The following is a 19,964-nucleotide window of genomic DNA, read 5'->3' as shown; positions in this document are numbered from 1 at the left end:
TAATAGTCTTATGACTTATATTCTGACCTCACCAAGCTGTATCAGTGGGTAGTTTCTGTGTGAATCACAGTGCATCAGAAAACTGACTTGAACTTGCAGTTCCCTGTTAGATGAGGATGTCTGTCTGGTACAGCCATTGCCATGGAAAGAAGAAACAGAATGGGACTGTCTGCACTGGCTTTCACTGCTCATGGGACTGAGGTACCACAAGGGTAAACAGAATGTAGGATGACTAACAGGGTCATGGTCAACAGAACATCTGTGCCTTGAGCCAGGGACCTGCTGAACAGCCTGAACTCTGCAAACTGAAAGCAAGACTTCATGTGTACTGGATGAGAACTGCATTATTTATATGGAAGCTTAACATTTAGCAGTCTGGTAGTAGCTGATGTCAGTGACTGATGCATTAATGCCCTTAAACCAGAAGAGGTGACATATAATTACATAATGATAGATGACTTTATAGACTAAAGTGATTTCCCACATAGCGTTAAAATCTAAGGATAAGGTTTTCTGAAAACTTTGGCCTGACCTCTCCTTGTAGCAGGATTATGTATCCTGAACCTGTTGACTAATTCATAGAATCATTTCAGGTTGGAAAAGACCCTTGGGATTGAGTCCAACCATCAGCCCTACTCTACAAAGTTCTCCCCTACACCATATCCCCCAACATCTCATCTAAACGACCCTTAAACACATCCAGGGATGGTGACTCCACCACCTCCCTGGGCAGCCTATTCCACTGTCTGACCACTCTTTCTGTGAAAAATCTTTTTCTAATATCCAGTCTGACTCCCCTGTTGGAGTTTAAAGCCATTCCCTCTTGTTCTGTCACTAATTACCTGTGAGAAGAGACCAGCACCAACCTCTCTACAATGTCCTTTCAGGAAGTTGTAGAGTGATGGGGTCTCCGCTCAGCCTTCTCTTCCTCAAGCCTAAACATTCCCAGCTCCTTCAATCATTCCTCATAGGATTTGTTCTCCAGGCCCTTCACCAGCTTTGTTGCCCTCCTCTGCACTCACTCCAGCACCTTGATGTCTCTCAGATTGATGTGCCCCAAACTGGACACAATACTCCAGGTGTGGCCTCACCAGTGCAGAGTACAGGGGCACTATCACCTCCCTACTTCTGCTGGTCACACTATTCCTAATACAAGCCAGGATGCCGTTTGGCTTTCTTGGTCACCCAGGCACGCTGCTGGCTCACGTTCAGCTGCTTGTCAATTAGAACCCCCAGATCCTTCTCTTCCAGACAGCTCTCTGTCCACACCACCCCAAGCCTGTAGCGACACATGGGGTTGTTGTGGCTCAAGTGCAGGACCTGGCACTTGGCCTTGTTGAAACTCATCCTGTTAATGTTGGCCCACTGATCCAATCTATACAAGTTTCTCCATAGAGCCTCCCTATCTTGATGCAGATCAACACTCCCGCTTAACTTGGTGTCATCTGCAAACTTACTGATGATACACTCTATGTCCTTATCAAGATCATCAATAAAGATGTTGAACAGAAATGGTCCCAGCACTGAGCCCTGAGGAATGCCACTTGTGACTGGCCGCCAACTGGATTTAGCTCCATTGACCACCACTCTCTGGGATCGTCCAGCCAGCCAGTGCTTGACCCAGCAGACCGTTTGCTCATCCAGGCCATGGGCAGCTAGTTTTCATATGACAAGTTCCCCATAGGATTCTCAAATGCTTTTTGAAAGTCCAGGTAGATAATATCCACAGCTTTTCCTTCATCCAATAGTTGGGTTATTTTGTCATATTGTCATAGAAGGAGTTCAGGTTTGTCAGGCAGGACTTGCCTTTCATAAACCCATGCTGACTGGGCCTGAGCATCTGGTTGTCCATTATATGACTTTTAATGACACTTGAGATGATCTGCTCTGTGACCTTCCCTGGCACCAAGGTCAGACTGACAGGTCTATAGTTTCCTGGATTCTCCTTTCTTGTAGATGGGTGTCACATTTGCCACCCTCCAGTCCAATGGGATTTCCCCAGTTAGCCATGACTTCAGGTACATCATGGAAAGTGCTTGGCAAGCACATCTGCCAACTCTTTCATCACCCTTGGGTGCAACCCATCTGGTCCCATGTAGCAGGTCTCTGACCACTTCTTCTTTAGTTGTGCTGACCTCATTCTGCTTCCCCTCCCCATCTCCCAGCTCATGAGGCTGGGTGTCCAGGGAACAGGCAGTTCCACTGCTAATGACAAGGCAAAGTAGGCATTGAGCACCTCAGCCTTTTCCTCATCCTTAGTTACCATGTTCCCCTCTGCATCCAGTAAAGGAGGGAGATTTTCCCTAATCCTTCTTTTCTGTTAATGAATTTATGGAAACATTTTTTTATTATCCTTAACAGCTGTGGCCAAGTTGAGCTCTAGCTGTGCTTTGGCTCTCCTAGTGTTCTCCCCGCATAGCTTCACTACATCTTTATAGTCTTCATGAGAGACCTGGCTGCTCTTCCAAAGGCAATAGATTCTCCTTTTGTTCTTGAGATCCAGCCAAAGGTCCCTGTTTAGCCAGGCCGGTCTCCTTCCCCGCCTGCTTGTTTTTTGGCACATGGGAAGAGCCTGCTCCTGTGTCTTTAAGACTTCTCTTTTGAAGTATGTCCAGCCTTCCTGGACTCCCATATCCTTCAGGGCAGCCTCCCAAGAGATTTTGTTCATCAGTCTTTTGAACAGGTCGAAGTTAGCCCTGCGGAAGTCTAAGGTGGCAGTTTTACTAACCCCTCTCTTTGAATTTTTGATCCTTCGAGAAACAATCATCTCATAGTCACTGCACCATAGACGGCCTCCAACCTTTACCTCCCCCACAAGCTCTTCCCTGGAACAGAGGAAGGCATCTTCCCTGGTCGGCTCCCTTACCAGCTGTGTGAGGAAGTTATCCTCCACACATTCCAGGAACCTCCTGGATTGTTCCCTCTCTGCTATGTTGTGATCCCAGCAGATACCCAGGAGATTAAAGTCCCCCACAAGAACAATGGCAAGTGACCGTGAGATTTTTCCCAATTGCTTATAGAAAGCTTCATCCACCTCACTGCTTTGGTTGGGGGGTCTATAGCAGACCCCCACAGCAAGATCTGCTAGCTTTCTGACATGGTAAATGAAAGGTATCAAGAGTACTGCACTGACAGAAAAATAATTCTCTCTCTTGAAGGAAATCACTAACTTCCTCTTTAGAAGGAAGAGTTACTGTACTGTTTGTTTTCAACAGTCTCTAAAACTGAAGCCTAAAATCCTGAGGCTAAGGGTTTCATTAAAATGCTAATAACCATAGGGTGACCCTAGTCACTATGCTTAGAGTGCTTGCGTTGCTCTTGCCTTCCAGTGGATAAACCTAGGTGGTTAGAGCAACTGTCTGGCAGCAGTGTTATGATATGCCTGGTACAGGTTATGTTATTTAAGGTACATAAGCAAAATAACAGGTGAAGACAGCTTAGAGCGGCCCATCAAATATACTACACTTCTCAGCATAAGCTGCTTTGAATACAGAAGCAAATGTTGTGAATAATTGTGGCACACCTGAGTTTCAGCTATCACTCGTTGAAGAGAATTTGCTTTAGGAGAGTGGAGAGAGTTTGGTTCAACATACGAGTTCAGGTTCATAGTGATGGAGATCTCAGAGTGCAGGTGCAGAATAGAATAATCCTTTTTAGAGCTGAAATACATATGCATGGTTAATTTGCAATAGGTGCATGCAACAGTAGCTTCCAGTAGCTATTTTCATGGAGGTCTTGAAGTGGTGGCAACCTGGTGAAATAATGCTTAATGCTAATCAGGGACAAAAGGGGTGATCAGGAAAGAGAAGATGACAAAGTAGGACAGCTTACCATGCCAATGAAAGTGCTGGGTTCTTTCATGTCACTAGTGCTGCATGCTGCTCTCCCCTCCATCCCTGACAGATTGCAATGTACCTGGAAAAACACAGGGAAGGGGACATAGATGACTATGTGGGGAATAGTCTATGTTTGGTCAGAAAGCCACCTCAAACTTGACAGCTTGAACCCAGCAGGTAACTGAGAGGTAATGTCTCAATATTATAGGAGTAGGTAAACTTTGTGACCTCTATTAGATTATTGTCTATATCATGGTTATCCAGGTGAGGTTTAAAATCTGAGTGGTGTTAATTGATCGGTGCATAATGAAAAAATCAAGTCACTGTGGCAGTAAATGGGAATTCAAGGGTACTATAAGGATTCAAATGATTAGAGCAACTCATGGAAAGAATCAGTGGATAAACCTACAAGTGCGTATTTAAAGTAACTGTAGATGGAGATGCTGGTGTGCTGTCAGTGAAAGTGAACAAGTTAGCAAGTAGGAAGGTATAGGAAGAGTTCACTCTCCTGTTCTGCAGTCCTCCTACAAACTATTTGCTCTTTCTAGAGAGATACTATACAGGTTAAACCATTGCTATAACCTTAATAGTTTTTTCTTCTGCTTAGTCTGTACAGTTATTAAAGATTAAAGGTGTTGCCTCTGGACAAATCTGATCTTTGGTTGTGGCAAAGTGCAGCAAGTCAGTGTTGAATTCTTAGCACAGGTAGTCCACCTATTCTGCCCTTTGTCAAGGCAGACTGTTCTGCTTAATTTCTAATAAAGCATAATCAGATATTCTACTACTGGGAACTTGGGTGAGGAGGTAAAATGCTCTAAGTAGTGATCCCTGATGTAAAATGTCAACCATATAACCCCCACAATCAGTTTCATGTTACATGTGCAGCTGGCTGAGTTTGAGCTAGTATATACTAAGTGGTATAGAGGGAGGGAACAAGCATGTATTTTTGAGTTATGTTCCAGTCTTGGTTTAATCCCAGCTGGCAGCTAAGCACCATGCAGCTGCTTACTCATTTCTCCCTGCTCCTAGTGGGTGGGGAAGCGGATCAGGGAAAAATAGAACTTGTGGGTTGAGATAAAAGCAGTTTAATAACTTAAATACAATAATAAAGTATAATAATAGTAATGTAAATGAATATAATAGAGAGAAATAAAGCCCACAAACAGACAAGTGATGTACAATGTAAATGCTCACCATCTGCTAATTTCAGCAGTGATCTGTCCCCCAGCCAACTCCCCCCAGTTTATATACTGAACATGACATTCTGAGGTATGGAATATCCCTTTGGCCAGTTTGGGTCAGCTGTCCTGGCCCTGCTCCCTTCAGCTTCTTGCGTATCTCCTTGCTGGCAGAGCATGGGAAACTGAAAAATCCTTGACTTGGGGTAAGCACTACTTAGCAACAACTAAAACATCAGTGCATTATCAGTATTATTCTCACACTAAATCCAAAACATAGCACTGTGCTAGCTACTAGGCAAAAAACCCTAACTCTATTCCGGCTGAAACCAGGACAATTCTCCAAAATGATGTCTGTATTTACAGATTTAAGGTAATACTTGCATGTGACAGTTAAGTCAACCCAAAACCAGCATTAGTTCAAGTCCTAGCTGAGAACAAGCAGGGCTTGTAGCTGTAGTTCTAAGACTTCCTTCTACATGGAGTAGGCTGGGGTGTTTTGGTGCAGGGGAAACATTCTTTTTCCAATGGTAGTTCACACATACCTTTACTTGTGTGTAATTACAGCAGATATCTGGACGGAGGGTTTAAGTCTCATAACTTTGGATCTGTTACTGTGATTTTTTTGTCAAAAATGGATGCGTATTGGTTAGCTTCATCTGGTTGTGATATACTCCCCTTTCCCCTTGTTCTGTAAATAAAACACTTGTGTTCTCTTGTATATAGACCAAACAGAGATTCTCAACCTGAGTATGTTGTATCGAGGTGGGCCTTCCAGCTAAGGAGAAGAATACTCCAGATCACAGGCTCTGTTTGCTTTCATGCCTATTTCATATTGGGCAATAACACTTCCATGCTAAAATAGATTTAAATCAAATAATTATATGGCTCTTGCCCATTTTTCACAATAAGCTTAGATATAATCTAGTGTAAAGAACCTTTGTGATGTGCTATTTGCATTGGTATTGTTATGGTTCAGGCTGCTGGCAGCTCACACTTTCTTAGGTAGGAGAAAGGAGACTGAAAGAACAACATAAATTCTTCATTCCACTTCAGTAGTTCTAGATAGAAACCAATATTCTGGGTAAAATAATAAATTTTTAAAAATATCCATATATCTTTCCAAGTTTTTTTTATAATATTTAAAAAGCCATGCAGGAGGTTATGTTATAAATACTGCCAAATTCTATTGTCCAAGCCCTCAGTTTCAGGAAAAATGCTGTCCTGGTTGGCTTGAAATATTAGTGTTTTGATGACTGGGCTGAGGATGGCACTTGAGGAAGCTGTCATGAGCACATAATTTCTTGAGTTTAGTTCTCTTAATTTATGCTTGTATAGAGTTGTTTTTTTTTTTTTACTTAATGCTGGTTTTGTACTCAGTTTGCTATAGTGAGAGTAACTTTTTGACAGCAAATTGGATCTCCTGAGGTTTTAATGCTGAACTCTGCCTAGAGAGATGGCTGCAATAATATCTACCTGCATTTGCATTTCCAGTTACTCTTGTGCTGGTATGAATCTTGTCACCCTTTGTTGCCCACACAGCAGTACCTGTGTGACAGTAGCTTCTGGAGTTACCCTAAAATACAATTTTAACTTGGACACAAAACAACATGAATTAAGACTTAAAGTCAGATTCTTTTAGTCTTAGCATCAAAATAAGTGTTGTGCTTCGGTTGGGTCTGTGTTTGATCCAAGGAGCACTCTTTAACAGTCTGAGTGAATTTTTTGGTTTGGGACTTGAACTACTTGCACTGCTCCCAGCTCTGTCTGGGGGGGTTGCTTGTAAGGCAATGCTGGCTCTTCAGCTAGTTGGAGAGGTTGACAGCAGGGAAAGGATGGGTGGGAAAGTGGGTTAACCTGCTGAATTATTTAGCTAGGACTCTATCTTCCCCAGAGCATCATCCCCTGTCACAGAATGGGACTTTCTCTAGGGACACTTGCATGCTGCCTGAGGAAGCACTTAACTGCTTCCTTAGAGGCTTACTGCAGAGGACACAACACAGCAGATTGGTTTGCTGCATCTCTTGGCTGTTTGCAGCAGACTAAAAACCAACATGTCCATGCCATGTTTCTGTCTGGGCTAATGACTTGGTGTCAGTGAACTCTGGGCTGAGTTCTGGCCATTCACTCCTCAGTGATTACAGGACCCTCTACGCTGCCCGCATTTGGGGAAGGGGGCATAAACTACATCATGATGGTGCCTGTTTCTCCATACCTAGTGAACTAGCTTGAAACCTGAATGATGGGCTCTTAAATTTCTTGTTTCACTTGCCAATTTTATTTTCCACTGTGACTATCTCATAGTTGTCCCACCTTTCAGCTTCTATCTAAACTATGATTATACTTGCTTCCTCCTTCTACCTACTCCCCCAATTATTCTGTTCACTTTCAATACTCCAAATGACATGGCTGTCATCTCCACCTGAGTGCTCTGACAAGGAGTGACTGATGTGCAGAGCCTTAACTTGCACATAAGATCAGATGATTCAGCTTTGTGCCTACCATCCAGCCACTGTTGAAGGACTGGGGATGGTAAAAATCAGGAAGGTGGCAATTTAGGAGGCTCATCTCCCATTAGTGAGAAATTTAGTGCTGGAAAAAAACTGGCAGTGATCATTTAACTGTTCCTATAGCCTAATCCACAACACTTACTGCTAAGTGCTCACTGGAGTATCTCTCCAGTGAAAAAAGCTCAGACTAGTTCAGATGATATTTAGCAAGGTCCCTGGACAATTTCCCATGATGGATGGGAAGCTGCTACTTACAGACTGAATCTCAGGAGGACTTGATGGAAATAGTTTAAATCTACTGAAATCTTGTCAACTAGGGACTTGTTTCCCCTTCTGAATTCAAACTATATATTAAAATGGACAGATACACACCATATATGATGGGTTAGCAAAGGGCACCAAGAATGTCATGCTCAGTGTCTGGCTTGCAGGAATTATGAACATGTTTGATCAGCCCACGTTAACGAAGGAGAAGAGAGAAATGTGGCAGGTTTGCTAGCCTATTTTCAGAACGCTGCTAATGCTGGTGCACACAGTGACTATGCACATTGCAGTTAGCAAGAGCAGCATTCTCCCTGTTGTATTAGCTTTTTTTCTAAAGCACTTTCTTTGAAGTTTTACTCTTTAGCCACAAAGACCCACTTAATGTAATGAGAAACTCATCCCTGCTCTGCTGAATGCACGTCAGAATAGTAAAGGCAAGATGGAATGAGTGCACTTAGTTTTCTGCACAGTTCTGGCTTGTACAGCATTCATTCCTTTATAGTAGCAAGCCCAGTACTCTACTTAATAGTGCTAGATTATGGAGTGGGGTATGTGTGTGGGTGTGAACCTTCAAAAGGAAAGTTACCCTATGTATTAATACCTTTGAATGTGTCCTAAGCACCAAGTAACTTGCAGTAACTGTCAAAAGGATGTATCTGAGTTATTGTGCTCTTGATGTATTATGATATTATACTGAAAACTCAAGAACATCATCAGGTGGCATAACAGAAAACGCAGGAAGTGTGTTCTAATACCTTAATTTAGCCTCAGTAAGAATTAGGTATTGTGCAACTTCTAAACAGATGTTCTCTCACATATGTGCTAGATTTCTGACTCAGCAGCTGTTAATTTAAGACTTGGGTTTAAGTCTCTTATCATGACCAGGTCAAGTCCTGTACTGAATGTGTTGTATAATTTCCTTGTACTCTACTCAGCTGAGTGCCATATGATTATTTTCCCCTATGCTGCTGACATTAGTGGTAGTACCATCCTTGTTTCTCATCCTGCTGCTGGCCAAAGATGACTAGGGCTAAAAGGACTCTTTAAATTCTAGTTGCAAAAAGGCCACTAATAGATGGGAAACTTTGAGATTTGGGTTGTGAGTGGTCTTAGGGGAATTCCTGTGAAGATGACAAAGCCATTTCCAAGTATAAGTGAGCTAAAATCTTATGACTTGCCAGGCTTCTTAATAAAGTGGCTGGGAAAGTGTGTCTGTGTGTGGAAATCTTACTTTAACCTTATTTCAGGGAACAGTTGGCTGAGATTCGTTACATTTTAAAACTGCCTGTGACACACTGAATAGAAAAACTTTAAATTCAGAAGCTTAAAGGTTGACTAAGCAATAAGCAAAAAAAGAGGAGTATAATGACAAGCAATATGTAAGCAGCCTAAGCTCTAATTCTCAAATAATTCTTGTATGTTATGTTACTTCTATCATAACATAACATGCTTGCAGAAAAGACTTTTCTCTGTTTTTCTTTGCTACCAAAGTATTAGGTAACTTTCACTTTACTGTCTAACCAAGGACTTGCTCAGCTCATGTTCAAAACCCTGTCACTGTATTTGTTTATGCTATCAACCCCTGTTCTCCTTGTGCAGTATGTTGTACAGCTTCATGATGGATAAAAAGGCAAAACAAGTAACTGACAAACTTCCACCCCATATTTATTAGCCAAACAGGATATTTCAGATTTTGAATGTTCCTGGACAGATTGGTGGGAGTTGTGTATATGCTTGAAAGGATAAAATTCAAACATTGGCATCAGCAAATGGCTGAAGATGCTTAGCTATAGCAAGGCTTTGCTATGGTAAATTTTGAGCTTTCTCAGTGTGGTAATAAAATCAATGTTTGACATGAAAACTGTGTAATATTACTTGAATGTCAGAAGAATGAAGCGGTGGAAAAAATTATATATTCTAGAGAAGCATAAGAAACTTGCTCTGAATGCCTCACCTGCTATTAGCATCTTCTGATTTACATTTGAGATTTGGCTTTTTGGCCAAATGTTTTGTATTTCTGCTTCAAGCGGATGAGTAACCTGTAGTTAAGTCTTGTTTTGTTTATTATAGCAATCCTACCAATAGAGTTGTTCTTTATAACTAGACAGGGTAGGACTAGTTTAAGATCTTTCAAAAAAGTAACTTAGACAAAATACTTCCTTTTGTTCCCACTTCAGGCTACCTAGATAAATGACTGTTAGGGGAGGATAAACAGTTTAAGACTATTCATAAGAGCTCTGTGTGCAGCTTCAAGATTGGTATGTTTCCCTGGGATTGCCCATTTAAAAATGAGAAAATTGCTTCTCATTGTATACTTGTTTTCTTCATGGAAGTAAATGCCAGTAAGAAAAAAAAAAAAAAAAATATTGTAACTTGCTATTTTTAGCATGGCATTTCTTTCACAGCTCCTTTTTCCTAGCTGAAAGCTTTCAATTTCCCTCTGATATTGCTTACTTTGAAATAAGACCCTCTGTGATATTTCATATAAAATATCATGGAAATTCTGATGTATGAAAAGGTAAATAAAATACTGTAAGAGTAAGTTCTACTACCTTAACTCGAATATCCTCAGAGTTTGCAGTTCAAGACTTGTATTATACAGTTTCAACACTTCTGCTTACTTGAGAAACTGACATTAAGTGCAAAATGAAGTTAAACCACACCTTAAAACAATTTCCAAGAAGTTAATGATGCTCTAATGAAATCTTGACTTGGGGAAAAAGGCTGTCTTGCCTTTGGCATTTATCTTGGCAAACCCAGGTGCTCCCGTTTGTTAGTGACTGTTTCTGCACTTCTGTCTGTCATGTACTTGAGCTCAGTCTGGAAGTTGGTGTTTGGCTGTTGCTGATGCCTCGCTCTTTCTCTGGAAGAGAAAGCAAAGATGAGCCCTGATGCAATGAACTGCAGACATACATCCTTCATGTCTAACCTATTGAAATGTATGATACTATGATAAAGTATTTTTGAAATTTACAGGAAAATGGGAGAACATATTGCCACATTTTAACTTTTTACATTAAATGACCCCTTATCTTACCATATTTCCCTGTAGGTCATACTTCTGAACCCTCTGATTTTTCCTGTGACTTCCTATAGACTTCCTGCACTTGATCCAAATCTGTAGAATGAAATCAACCAGAACTAAATGCAGCAAATGAAATAAGCCTGGAGTACTGAACAGCATGGAGGTATTTAATGTGTTCTGTATGCTACTGTGCTGTTTGCGTGTTATTCGGGTGCCTGCCATTTTTGTATGTCATGGTGCTGTTGCCTCTCGTTCAGCTGGTAACTTGGTATAAACCCCAGCTCCTTGGCCACAGTACTGCCACACAGTCAGTGGTTCCCCTGACTTGTTCCTGCCTCACTGCATACTGTTGTGTAGTGTGTCCCTGTTGCACCTCATTTTGGTTTTAAGCTGGTTCCATAGGAAATGGTCTTTTGCAACCGAAGTGCCTGGCTGGCAATTGGACCACTTTCCTTGCTCTTGCTTCCTCCAAAAACATCACTTTTCATTAAGGCACAGGTCACTTGTGATGACTTCCCACTCTTAATACTACTTTACATGACCTACTTAATTCTTAAAAATAGCTGTTAATAGCACTTCACCGAGTTGGGAATGTTCACAGTTGATCTTTCTACAGTTTTTTAGGCAAGAACAATTTGTTCATCTTGGTCAATAGCTTTTTCTGATCCCTTGAGTCAGAGGATAAGCCATGTATTTGTCTTCCTTATTTCTAAGACACTTAGAGAATGAGGTACTGCTATTTTTGCCATCCCTCCTTGGCTGCATTTTGCCATCAGGATTTTCTAACTTTTCAGCAGACCAGATAGGCTATCATTTTCCAAGGTCTCCAAGAAATTTCTGTAGTTGACATATTACTGAGTATAGAGCTCATGACAACAGAAGAACACATTTTTTAGCACTTACCACATTAAATATTTTTTTTCCACAAAAACATGCTTCTCTTCTTCATGCCTCTGAAGGTTCCTTTGTTCAGGTTCTAAAGCCTCAGAGGATTCTGTGATGAGATTTCACACACACAGAAATCAAGATTAAAAAACCAGATGGTTGTACACAAAGGTGAAGCAGTATTGGCTGGCTCCAGTGATTACTAGACTTCCTCCATATGGCCAACACAAAAATAATTGTGTTCACTTCATAATTACCTTGAACTGTTCTTGTAAAAATGGAAAATTGATTTTTTTCATATCCAGTGGCTTGAGATTGTCCTGGTTATGCTGTGAGACTTTGTACTGCATATTTGTATATGGGCGCTGTTACTGGGATTTCAACAGTGTACGAGACTTGGGTTTAAAAAACCCAGTGTATGGGACTGGATAGTTTTTCACTAGCAGAGGCTCTTACTTTACTTCTTTGCAAATTTTCCTCTGGTATATTAAATGAAGTAAGGAGGCCATGCCCTTATCAAATTACCATGTGGAAGCAAATTACTTTTATTTATCATCTTGTAATATTTATGCATTGCATTATTTTTTCCCCTTTCTTACATGACTTACGTTTCTGCCTTCTGTGCCTCTCTCATTTATCAATGTCTCTTTTAACTGGCAAGTATCTTGTGAAAACACAAGGCACTACCTTCATTTCTTCTTCAATCCAATCTTTTTCCACCTCAGCTACAATATAATAAAAATCCATGTGTATTTTCCATTTCCTGTAAGCTATGGTATTTGTACGGCAAATTTGCTGTTTGCTACAGCCACAATGATATAAAATTTCATTAGTGCAACTGTGATCAGACCACATAAGACAAGACACAGCTCCAGTTTTGCCTCGAGGCTGTTTGCAACTTCTTGTTTATCAATTACAAACAAAAACTATTCCAGAGTTCATTACTGAAAAGATTGAAAGCTGTTGCTTTACACTGGCAGAAAAAGAGAAAAAATCCAAGCTATGTATCCAAAAAATAATTATAAAGTTATTCCTCCTGCTCTTAATGTGAGAAGATATCATTTCAGTTGTCCTAATGAACAGAACTGTAAGTAATTCACTAGTATACTGCCATTGCATAGGAATGACCCACAAGGGTTTGTACTCCAGGGTCCAAAGCCTCATATTAGTATTAACCTGTGAAACAATTCGTACTTGTAAAAAGTCCAGCAAAAGCCTGTGTAACCTGTGAATGGTTGTGTATATAAGGTGCAAAGCAGCAACAAAGCTCCTCTATCATGGAATGACAAAGAACTTTTCCCTCATACTGTCATGGACCCCTCAAAAAGCCAAACTACAGAAGGCAGGGAAGGCAGAACTGCTTTGTGACAGTATAGGTCCCATTGTTCATGGGGACTGGGTGCACAACATGAGACAAGAACCATCTTCCTCAAGCTAGAGTGTCTGTCTTAAAGTACCACCTCTGGGTAGCAAAGGATTACAGAAGAAAAATAGTGTTAATTTACAATGATAATTTTAAAAGAACATGTTTGTGGCTGTCCTATCTGCAGAGAAATGTTGGAGAACATGAATTTAGGTGGAACCTCAGAGAAGCTGAAATAAAGGAGCCAAATACATGTTTATTTTTGTTAGAGGATGAGAAGGGGTTGAGGGTCTCACTTTTTCCCAACTCTTGGGACTGGGTGTATTGCTACTCTTTGCCAAAATTTTCAAAACTAGGAGCACAAGTCTTGTGCTTACTCCACACAGAGTGGAACTCTGATTTTCTCGCACAGCTGCATTTACTGCCCGAAATGCAGCAATTAGTCTAGGGTGGCTCCATCCCTCACTTTGTTTACTCTAAACATGTAACGAGTGTCAGATCATTGGCACTGTCTGCTCCATCCCTTGCTCTGTAACTTCTCCTGTGTTAAACCAAGCTCCTTGCTTACTCTCATCACTAGCCATCAGGAAAAGAAGGCTTGAATGTAAGAGCCCTCACATTTTTAACTTGATTAATACCATTGGTTGATAGGTTCAGAAGTGACTTGGAGCTAGAGAGCAAACAGTGGTGTGTTAGATTCCAGATTCCTTGTTCCAGACTTGGGCCTCACCCAGCACAGCTGCACCGAGCTAGGCACCCCACTGCCTCTCCCAGTGAAGGAAGCTCTTGCAGTAGGCTCTGCTGCTCACCTAGACAGCCATCTCCCTGGGTGGGGAGAGCCTGGGCTCCTGCTCCTTACTGCCCTGAGAAACTGGCTGGGGGATGATGAGGAAATAATAACTCTATTTCTTGTCACGAGCCAAAAGGGAGAGTGTGAGATGCTAAGCTTTAAACAGGTTTTAGTGATGCAGCATCTCTTGGGATTTATAAAGCACAGCTCCAGATCTGTGATTAAAGGAACAGTGTAAACAACTATTGTCAAATATCTATATTTGAATTCTGCCGACCCTGTTTATCTCAGGCATGTTTGTATGCAAATGTATCAGTGCCTACTATCTTGAGTGAACAGTAAAATTGGCATTAAAACACTTTCCACAGCAGCTGACTCTGATATCTGGCTAGTTAAAGCATTTGGCACATAATACATTTGAATAAAAATATTTTCAATAGTTTTGAAAAGATGTTGAATAAAGCCAATAAAGATAATAAACAATATTTATCCATAAGGACAGCCAGAGAGAATATGTAATTATTACAGCTAGCTTGTATACACTGCTTTGTTAAAACATACAAGCAGCCATTTTTTTTGAGAGACATTTCAGATTCTTGTCTGCGTACCTTAACATGCAGACATTTTAATGAATATGTAAAAATAGAGACCCATTACAAACATTGTACTGCTGTGGACTTCTAAAAAGGCAGAAGACACCAGAACATGACGTTCTCTTCACTACTCTGCTTGTTCCAACCCTGAGGCATATCAAACCAAATATTTTTTTACTGCATTTGCTACCTGGAAGTAAAACACTGCAGAAGCTTTGATGTTACTGGATTTCATTGACAAGTAAAATACAGAGAAGCTGCAATGCCTTCCTGAGGATTACATGTGAGTAAATATATCAGGGAACAACAGGCAGAGACAGAAAGTAAATTAGGAACTCTTAAGTAAAACCTAGCAAGAAGAATGAAGAAAAAACACCTGCTCTTTTCAGCATTGATACCTAACACTCATTTTCTTTTCCTGGGGAGAGGGCTGCCATATGTGGAGTGACAAAAGAATGTTACCTTCCATCCTTATTCCACAGATATGGGAAAATCAGCACACACCGCACAATAACGTATCTGGAGAGACAGCTAAAACCTTAACTGCACAAAAAAGGGCCTTCTCCAAGCTTCCTTTCATAAGGAAAGAGGTATAGCCAGCACTTTCCTTCCCTCACATACAAGCTCATCAGGATTTGGATGCTTGTGCCTTAATTTAAATTCCATTTATACAAAGGAATTTGTAAGTGTCCTAAAGGCACCTGCACCCATACATTAATTTTATGCTTTCTGCTACCAATTCATTTTACTATTCTTTGAAGTTAGGAACACCTCCATCCCCCTGTTTAGACACCTCCACCTGGTAGATAAAATGTGGAAAAAAATTTTGAATGTCGCTTCCAGGTTATCTGGTGTCAGCTCTAAATGTCAAGATGCATGTGCTGCCATGTTAAGTAGACTTGTACGACTTCTGCGTGAGTTGTATAATATAGATGTTAGAAGTTTGTCACAGTTAAGATTTGATTTAGAATTTTGGTGCAGCATCTCTGCTCAGGGGGAGATCCTGGCAAGCAGCCTGCTGCCATGCAGGAGAGCTCAACAGGCCCTAGACTGTCCACTATTGATGGAGTAAGGTAATTGACTTTTTACATACAGACTACAGAAGTTAGTTTCTTCCAAATTTAGCTTGAGTTGAGCATTGACCAGCACTGTGGTTAGGTGGGTGCATTGTTTAAATTAGCCCTTGGCTGTTGCCTTGTTACCTGTCTCCCCCAAATCCACTTTGAGGCGGATGCAGCCATCACAACCAGATGCATCCATCAGGATTGTCACTAATGAATATCACTTGAATAAGATTATGGAAAATACAGGTCAGGTTGTGGGCAGGAGGAGCACAACACCCCAGTCTTGTATAACTAGAGGTGTTGCAGGACAAGAAAAACAGATTCTGGCCTACAAAGTTATAATAGTATCATTCAGTTACATTTGGAAGTAACTAAGTTTGGGGCATACAAATTCTGTACCTGCCTTAAATTAATCCTTTTATCTTCATCAAACACTCCAAAAGTCTTGGATCTCTTATATTCAAGCCATCACACCAGCAAAAACATTGCTGCTGCAACACAGCAGACACAGATACTTCTAGCTTGAAACTGAGATGATATAATATCAAGAAAGTTCAGACGAAAAAAATCTCTCAAAAAAGCTTTTAGTTTTTGCCAACAGTAATCTAATAAAATACAAAACGGGAGAATTTACTTTGCAGTGTGAATAAACCATGTGGGAAAAGTATTACTCACATTTTATAGCAGGAAAAATGCAACATGGAGAGGTTACGAATTCCCCAAGATCACATAGGAATTCAGTAGCAGCGCTAGGAAATTAATCCAGCTATCTTGTATCTCTGCATGTTTTAGACACAGTGCAGTCCTTCATGTTTGCAGGCTCATCTCCTGACCTATGTAGCTTATAAGCACGGAAGTAAAACCAACTGTGGTCTAATACCAGCTGTACACAAAAATGTTTCCTTTGCAATGAAATGGGATTGGATTTAGATACATTCAGGCAGAAGGTTTGTGCCACTTCAGAAATCTTTAATTTAATCACTGTTTTTTATGGCTCAGCAATCTCACTGTTGCCTAAATGCCAGAGTACTCAAACTGTTGAGTAAACCGATTTCTCAAGAATTCTGATTTATTTTTTTTTCCTCAAAACAAACTGTTCAGGTTGTTGGTTTGTTTACTTGACACAATACAATAGGCCTGTTCACATGCTGTCTGGCTTTCCTCTTCTTTGGGAAAGGAAGGACTTAATTTATAGAGCCTGCAGAAGGAAGAAAGCCTTCAGCAGTCTCACTGGTCACTTTTGTATGCCTGTGTCGTAAAATCAATTCATAATATTTGTTGCTTTTCCTATCTGGGGAGGCTCAGAACATGGACTGTTAAAATAAGCCATGGAGGTATGAGCTTTGCATGTATTTCAGCATATAGTATATCCAAACTAGTCACACGTCTTCAGATCATTTTCAAGCACACTAAAATGACCTTCTAAAAAATATCTTTCAAGGCACATGACAACATGAGTCAGAAAATGGACTCAAACTCTTCATTCGATTGGCCTCACTTACTGAATTATAATGGGACTTATAAGTACCTCTACTTAGAAGGCAACGTCTCCTATGTGGACTTCTACCTTCATCAGTCTTCGGTGGCAGCTGTCTTCATCGTCTCTTACCTCCTGATCTTCCTACTCTGCATGGTTGGCAATGGAGTGGTTTGCTTTATTGTCCTGAGGAGCAAACATATGCATACAGTCACAAACCTTTTCATCTTAAACCTGGCTGTCAGTGATTTACTGGTGGGAATCTTCTGCATGCCTACCACCCTCCTGGACAACATAATTGCAGGTAGGCTGGTTTGTACCACATGGCAGAAAGAGCTCGAGGGGGACTTGCAAGCATTTCTGAGTGCTGGCCTCCCCAAGGGCCCTGAGGGCCAGGTACACATCTCTGAGTGGGCTCTGTAGGCATTTCAAGTCATTGGAAGTCAAAGGTGAGGAAAACATGCCTCTAACCCACCTTCTGACTGGGGCTGTCCTTTCTGACTTCCACATCCCTCATCTTTAGAAAGGGATTCTCTCACTACCAGGTTATACATTTAGGAAAATTTGGGAGATGCTATGAGCCAAATACTGAGAACAAGCAACTGTAGTGGTCAGTTCTCTTTTTTGTCTTGAGATCTTGTTTTAATGGGATGGTAAACCACAAATGTTTGCTTTGCTGGTTTTTGAAATATCGGAAACTCACCCAAGGCATTTGGCAAAGCATTTGTTACATAACCGCTGCCTCCCTAACACCTGATATGGCCTTACAGAGCAAAAGAAATGTATTAGTTCTGGGGTGGATTTCCTCTTATGCGTATAAGCATAGTGCTGCAGTGAGATGGCAGCAATTTCAATTGCCTGTTTCCTTCCAGGATGGCCTTTTGGGAGCCTGGTTTGCAAGATGAGCGGAATGGTCCAAGGAATCTCTGTTTCTGCCTCTGTCTTCACTCTAGTTGCTATTGCCGTAGACAGGTAAGATGATTACAGAGACTGTAAACTGTCACTTTCATCTCCCTCTGGCCACCTGAGGCCAATTAATTAATCCACACAATACTGCAATAAATTATATGTATTTTGTTCCTAAAATGATTAAGCAAAACAAAATGTGGCCTGGTCTGAAGAGCAGCCATAGCAATTTGCTCCTCGACTGGGTATCTCTTAAAGATGGTACAGCTGGGATACACCTGGCTGCCTAGAATTGGTTTGTTCCTTAGCTATTAAGCTAGATAGTAGAGGCACTAGTTCCCGCTTTGGTTAAAGGAAGTAACAGAAGCAGCAGGCTGGTATGGAGACATATCAGAATGAAGAAATTTTAACAGCAAATATGACTGTTTTTTTAAGGTTGTTTTTACTAACACAGCTGTTAAGTGGAGCAACTAAATGCATCTTCACTGGTTTATGAAGGATGAGGATGTGATTCCATCTAGACTTTAAAGAAAATTTAATTTAAAGACAATTTAAAACATGTGTGTATGCTTGCCTGTTTGATTAAGCATGCCTTAAATGGCTTCTCCACGTATGTCCCCATGTGTCTTTGCCACAGGTTTCGATGCATTGTTTATCCATTTAAGCAGAAGCTGACCATTTCAACAGCAGTTGCCATTATAGCAGTCATCTGGATTCTGGCCATCGCCATCATGTGTCCTTCTGCAGTCATGCTGCAGGTACAAGAAGAGAAACATTTCAGGGTGATCCTTGGCTACGGCAATGAAACCCGGCCGGTATACTGGTGCCGGGAGGACTGGCCTAACCCAGGAATGAGAAAAATCTATACGACAGTTCTGTTTGCTAACATCTACCTGGCTCCCCTGTCACTCATTATTATCATGTATGCTAGGATAAGCATTGCTCTCTTCAACACAGCAATGCCCATGGTGGGAAAACACAGCCAGGAGCAACGGCACAGTGTGTCTAAGAAGAAACAAAAAGTCATCAAAATGCTCATTATTGTGGCTTTGCTGTTCACGCTGTCCTGGCTTCCCCTGTGGACTCTGATGATGCTCTCAGACTACGCCAACCTTTCAGATATCCAGTTGCAGATCATCAACATTTATATCTACCCCTTCGCTCACTGGCTGGCCTTTTTCAACAGCAGTGTTAACCCCATCATCTACGGTTTCTTTAACGAAAACTTTCGCCGAGGCTTTCAGGCAGCCTTTAAACTTCAGCTCTGCTATAGGGAGATCATTCAGAGAGAGGTCTATTCTCACCGAGGCCAGAGCAATGCCATTTTGCCAGCTGCCAACTACCAGACACCCCAGGATCAAGCTTGTCAAAATGCTAAGGAGGAGAGGAAGACAGTTAAGAAAGGAAACTGGGTGAATAACCAGCAGGATTTGGTAATGGAGGATCTAGAAGAGCCCTGCAATGATGGAATTAAGTGAAACATGCTACAAACTACCTAAATGATTTATGCCTACCAGAACTTATTTATCGTGTTGTGAAATTCATGTTCCGTAAGGCCCTTTCTGACAAAAATGTCAATGTTTTTATTCTGAAGGAGATACACAACCTGCATGGTATCTGAATGTTTGATATAAGTAGGCAACCAAATTCAGCCCTTTGTGTTACCAGCTTAAACCAGTGGCAAATCCCCTGCAGTCAGTGATGACTCACTGGTCTTGAACTGGGCTGAAGCAAAGACATGATTAAAATGGGATTACCTTCTATTTATTGTGATATAAGAGAGAAAGAGAACTATGATACAATTACTTTAGATATTCACTGATTCGTTTTCTTCTGCAAATCTCTCAGAGCAGCTGCAACAGGGTTTGCTTGAACAATATTTATGGTAATGTTTCAGCATGTAAGGCTAGTTGTTGTTAGTACCTACAATTTTCTTCCAGTATCAGACAATGAAGACACCACTGCTGTTTGTAGCATCCAGCTAGATTGTGGAGCTGGAAAAAGGAGGGACTCACAATATTTGCCAGGGCTCTGAGCCATCCCCTGTCCTGGGGGTTTGACTACTGGGGCTCC

The 19,964-nt window shown here is 41.1% G+C and overlaps 1 protein-coding gene across 1 annotated transcript; it reads left to right on the top strand.

Annotated features, from left to right (window-relative positions):
- The first annotated feature begins 16,961 nt into the window (after positions 1–16,961).
- Positions 16,962–19,369, top strand: NPFFR2 (neuropeptide FF receptor 2). The gene is made up of 3 exons (XM_074903945.1): positions 16,962–17,289; positions 17,858–17,957; positions 18,529–19,369. The coding sequence occupies exons 1-3, from the start codon at positions 16,962–16,964 to the stop codon at positions 19,367–19,369; spliced, it is 1,269 nt and encodes a 422-aa protein (XP_074760046.1).
- The last annotated feature ends 595 nt before the right edge of the window (positions 19,370–19,964 follow it).

This window comes from Athene noctua, chromosome 4 (genome assembly GCF_965140245.1).
Source record: "Athene noctua chromosome 4, bAthNoc1.hap1.1, whole genome shotgun sequence".
NCBI lineage: Eukaryota > Metazoa > Chordata > Aves > Strigiformes > Strigidae > Athene > Athene noctua.
This window is presented reverse-complemented; position numbering and strand designations above follow the sequence as displayed.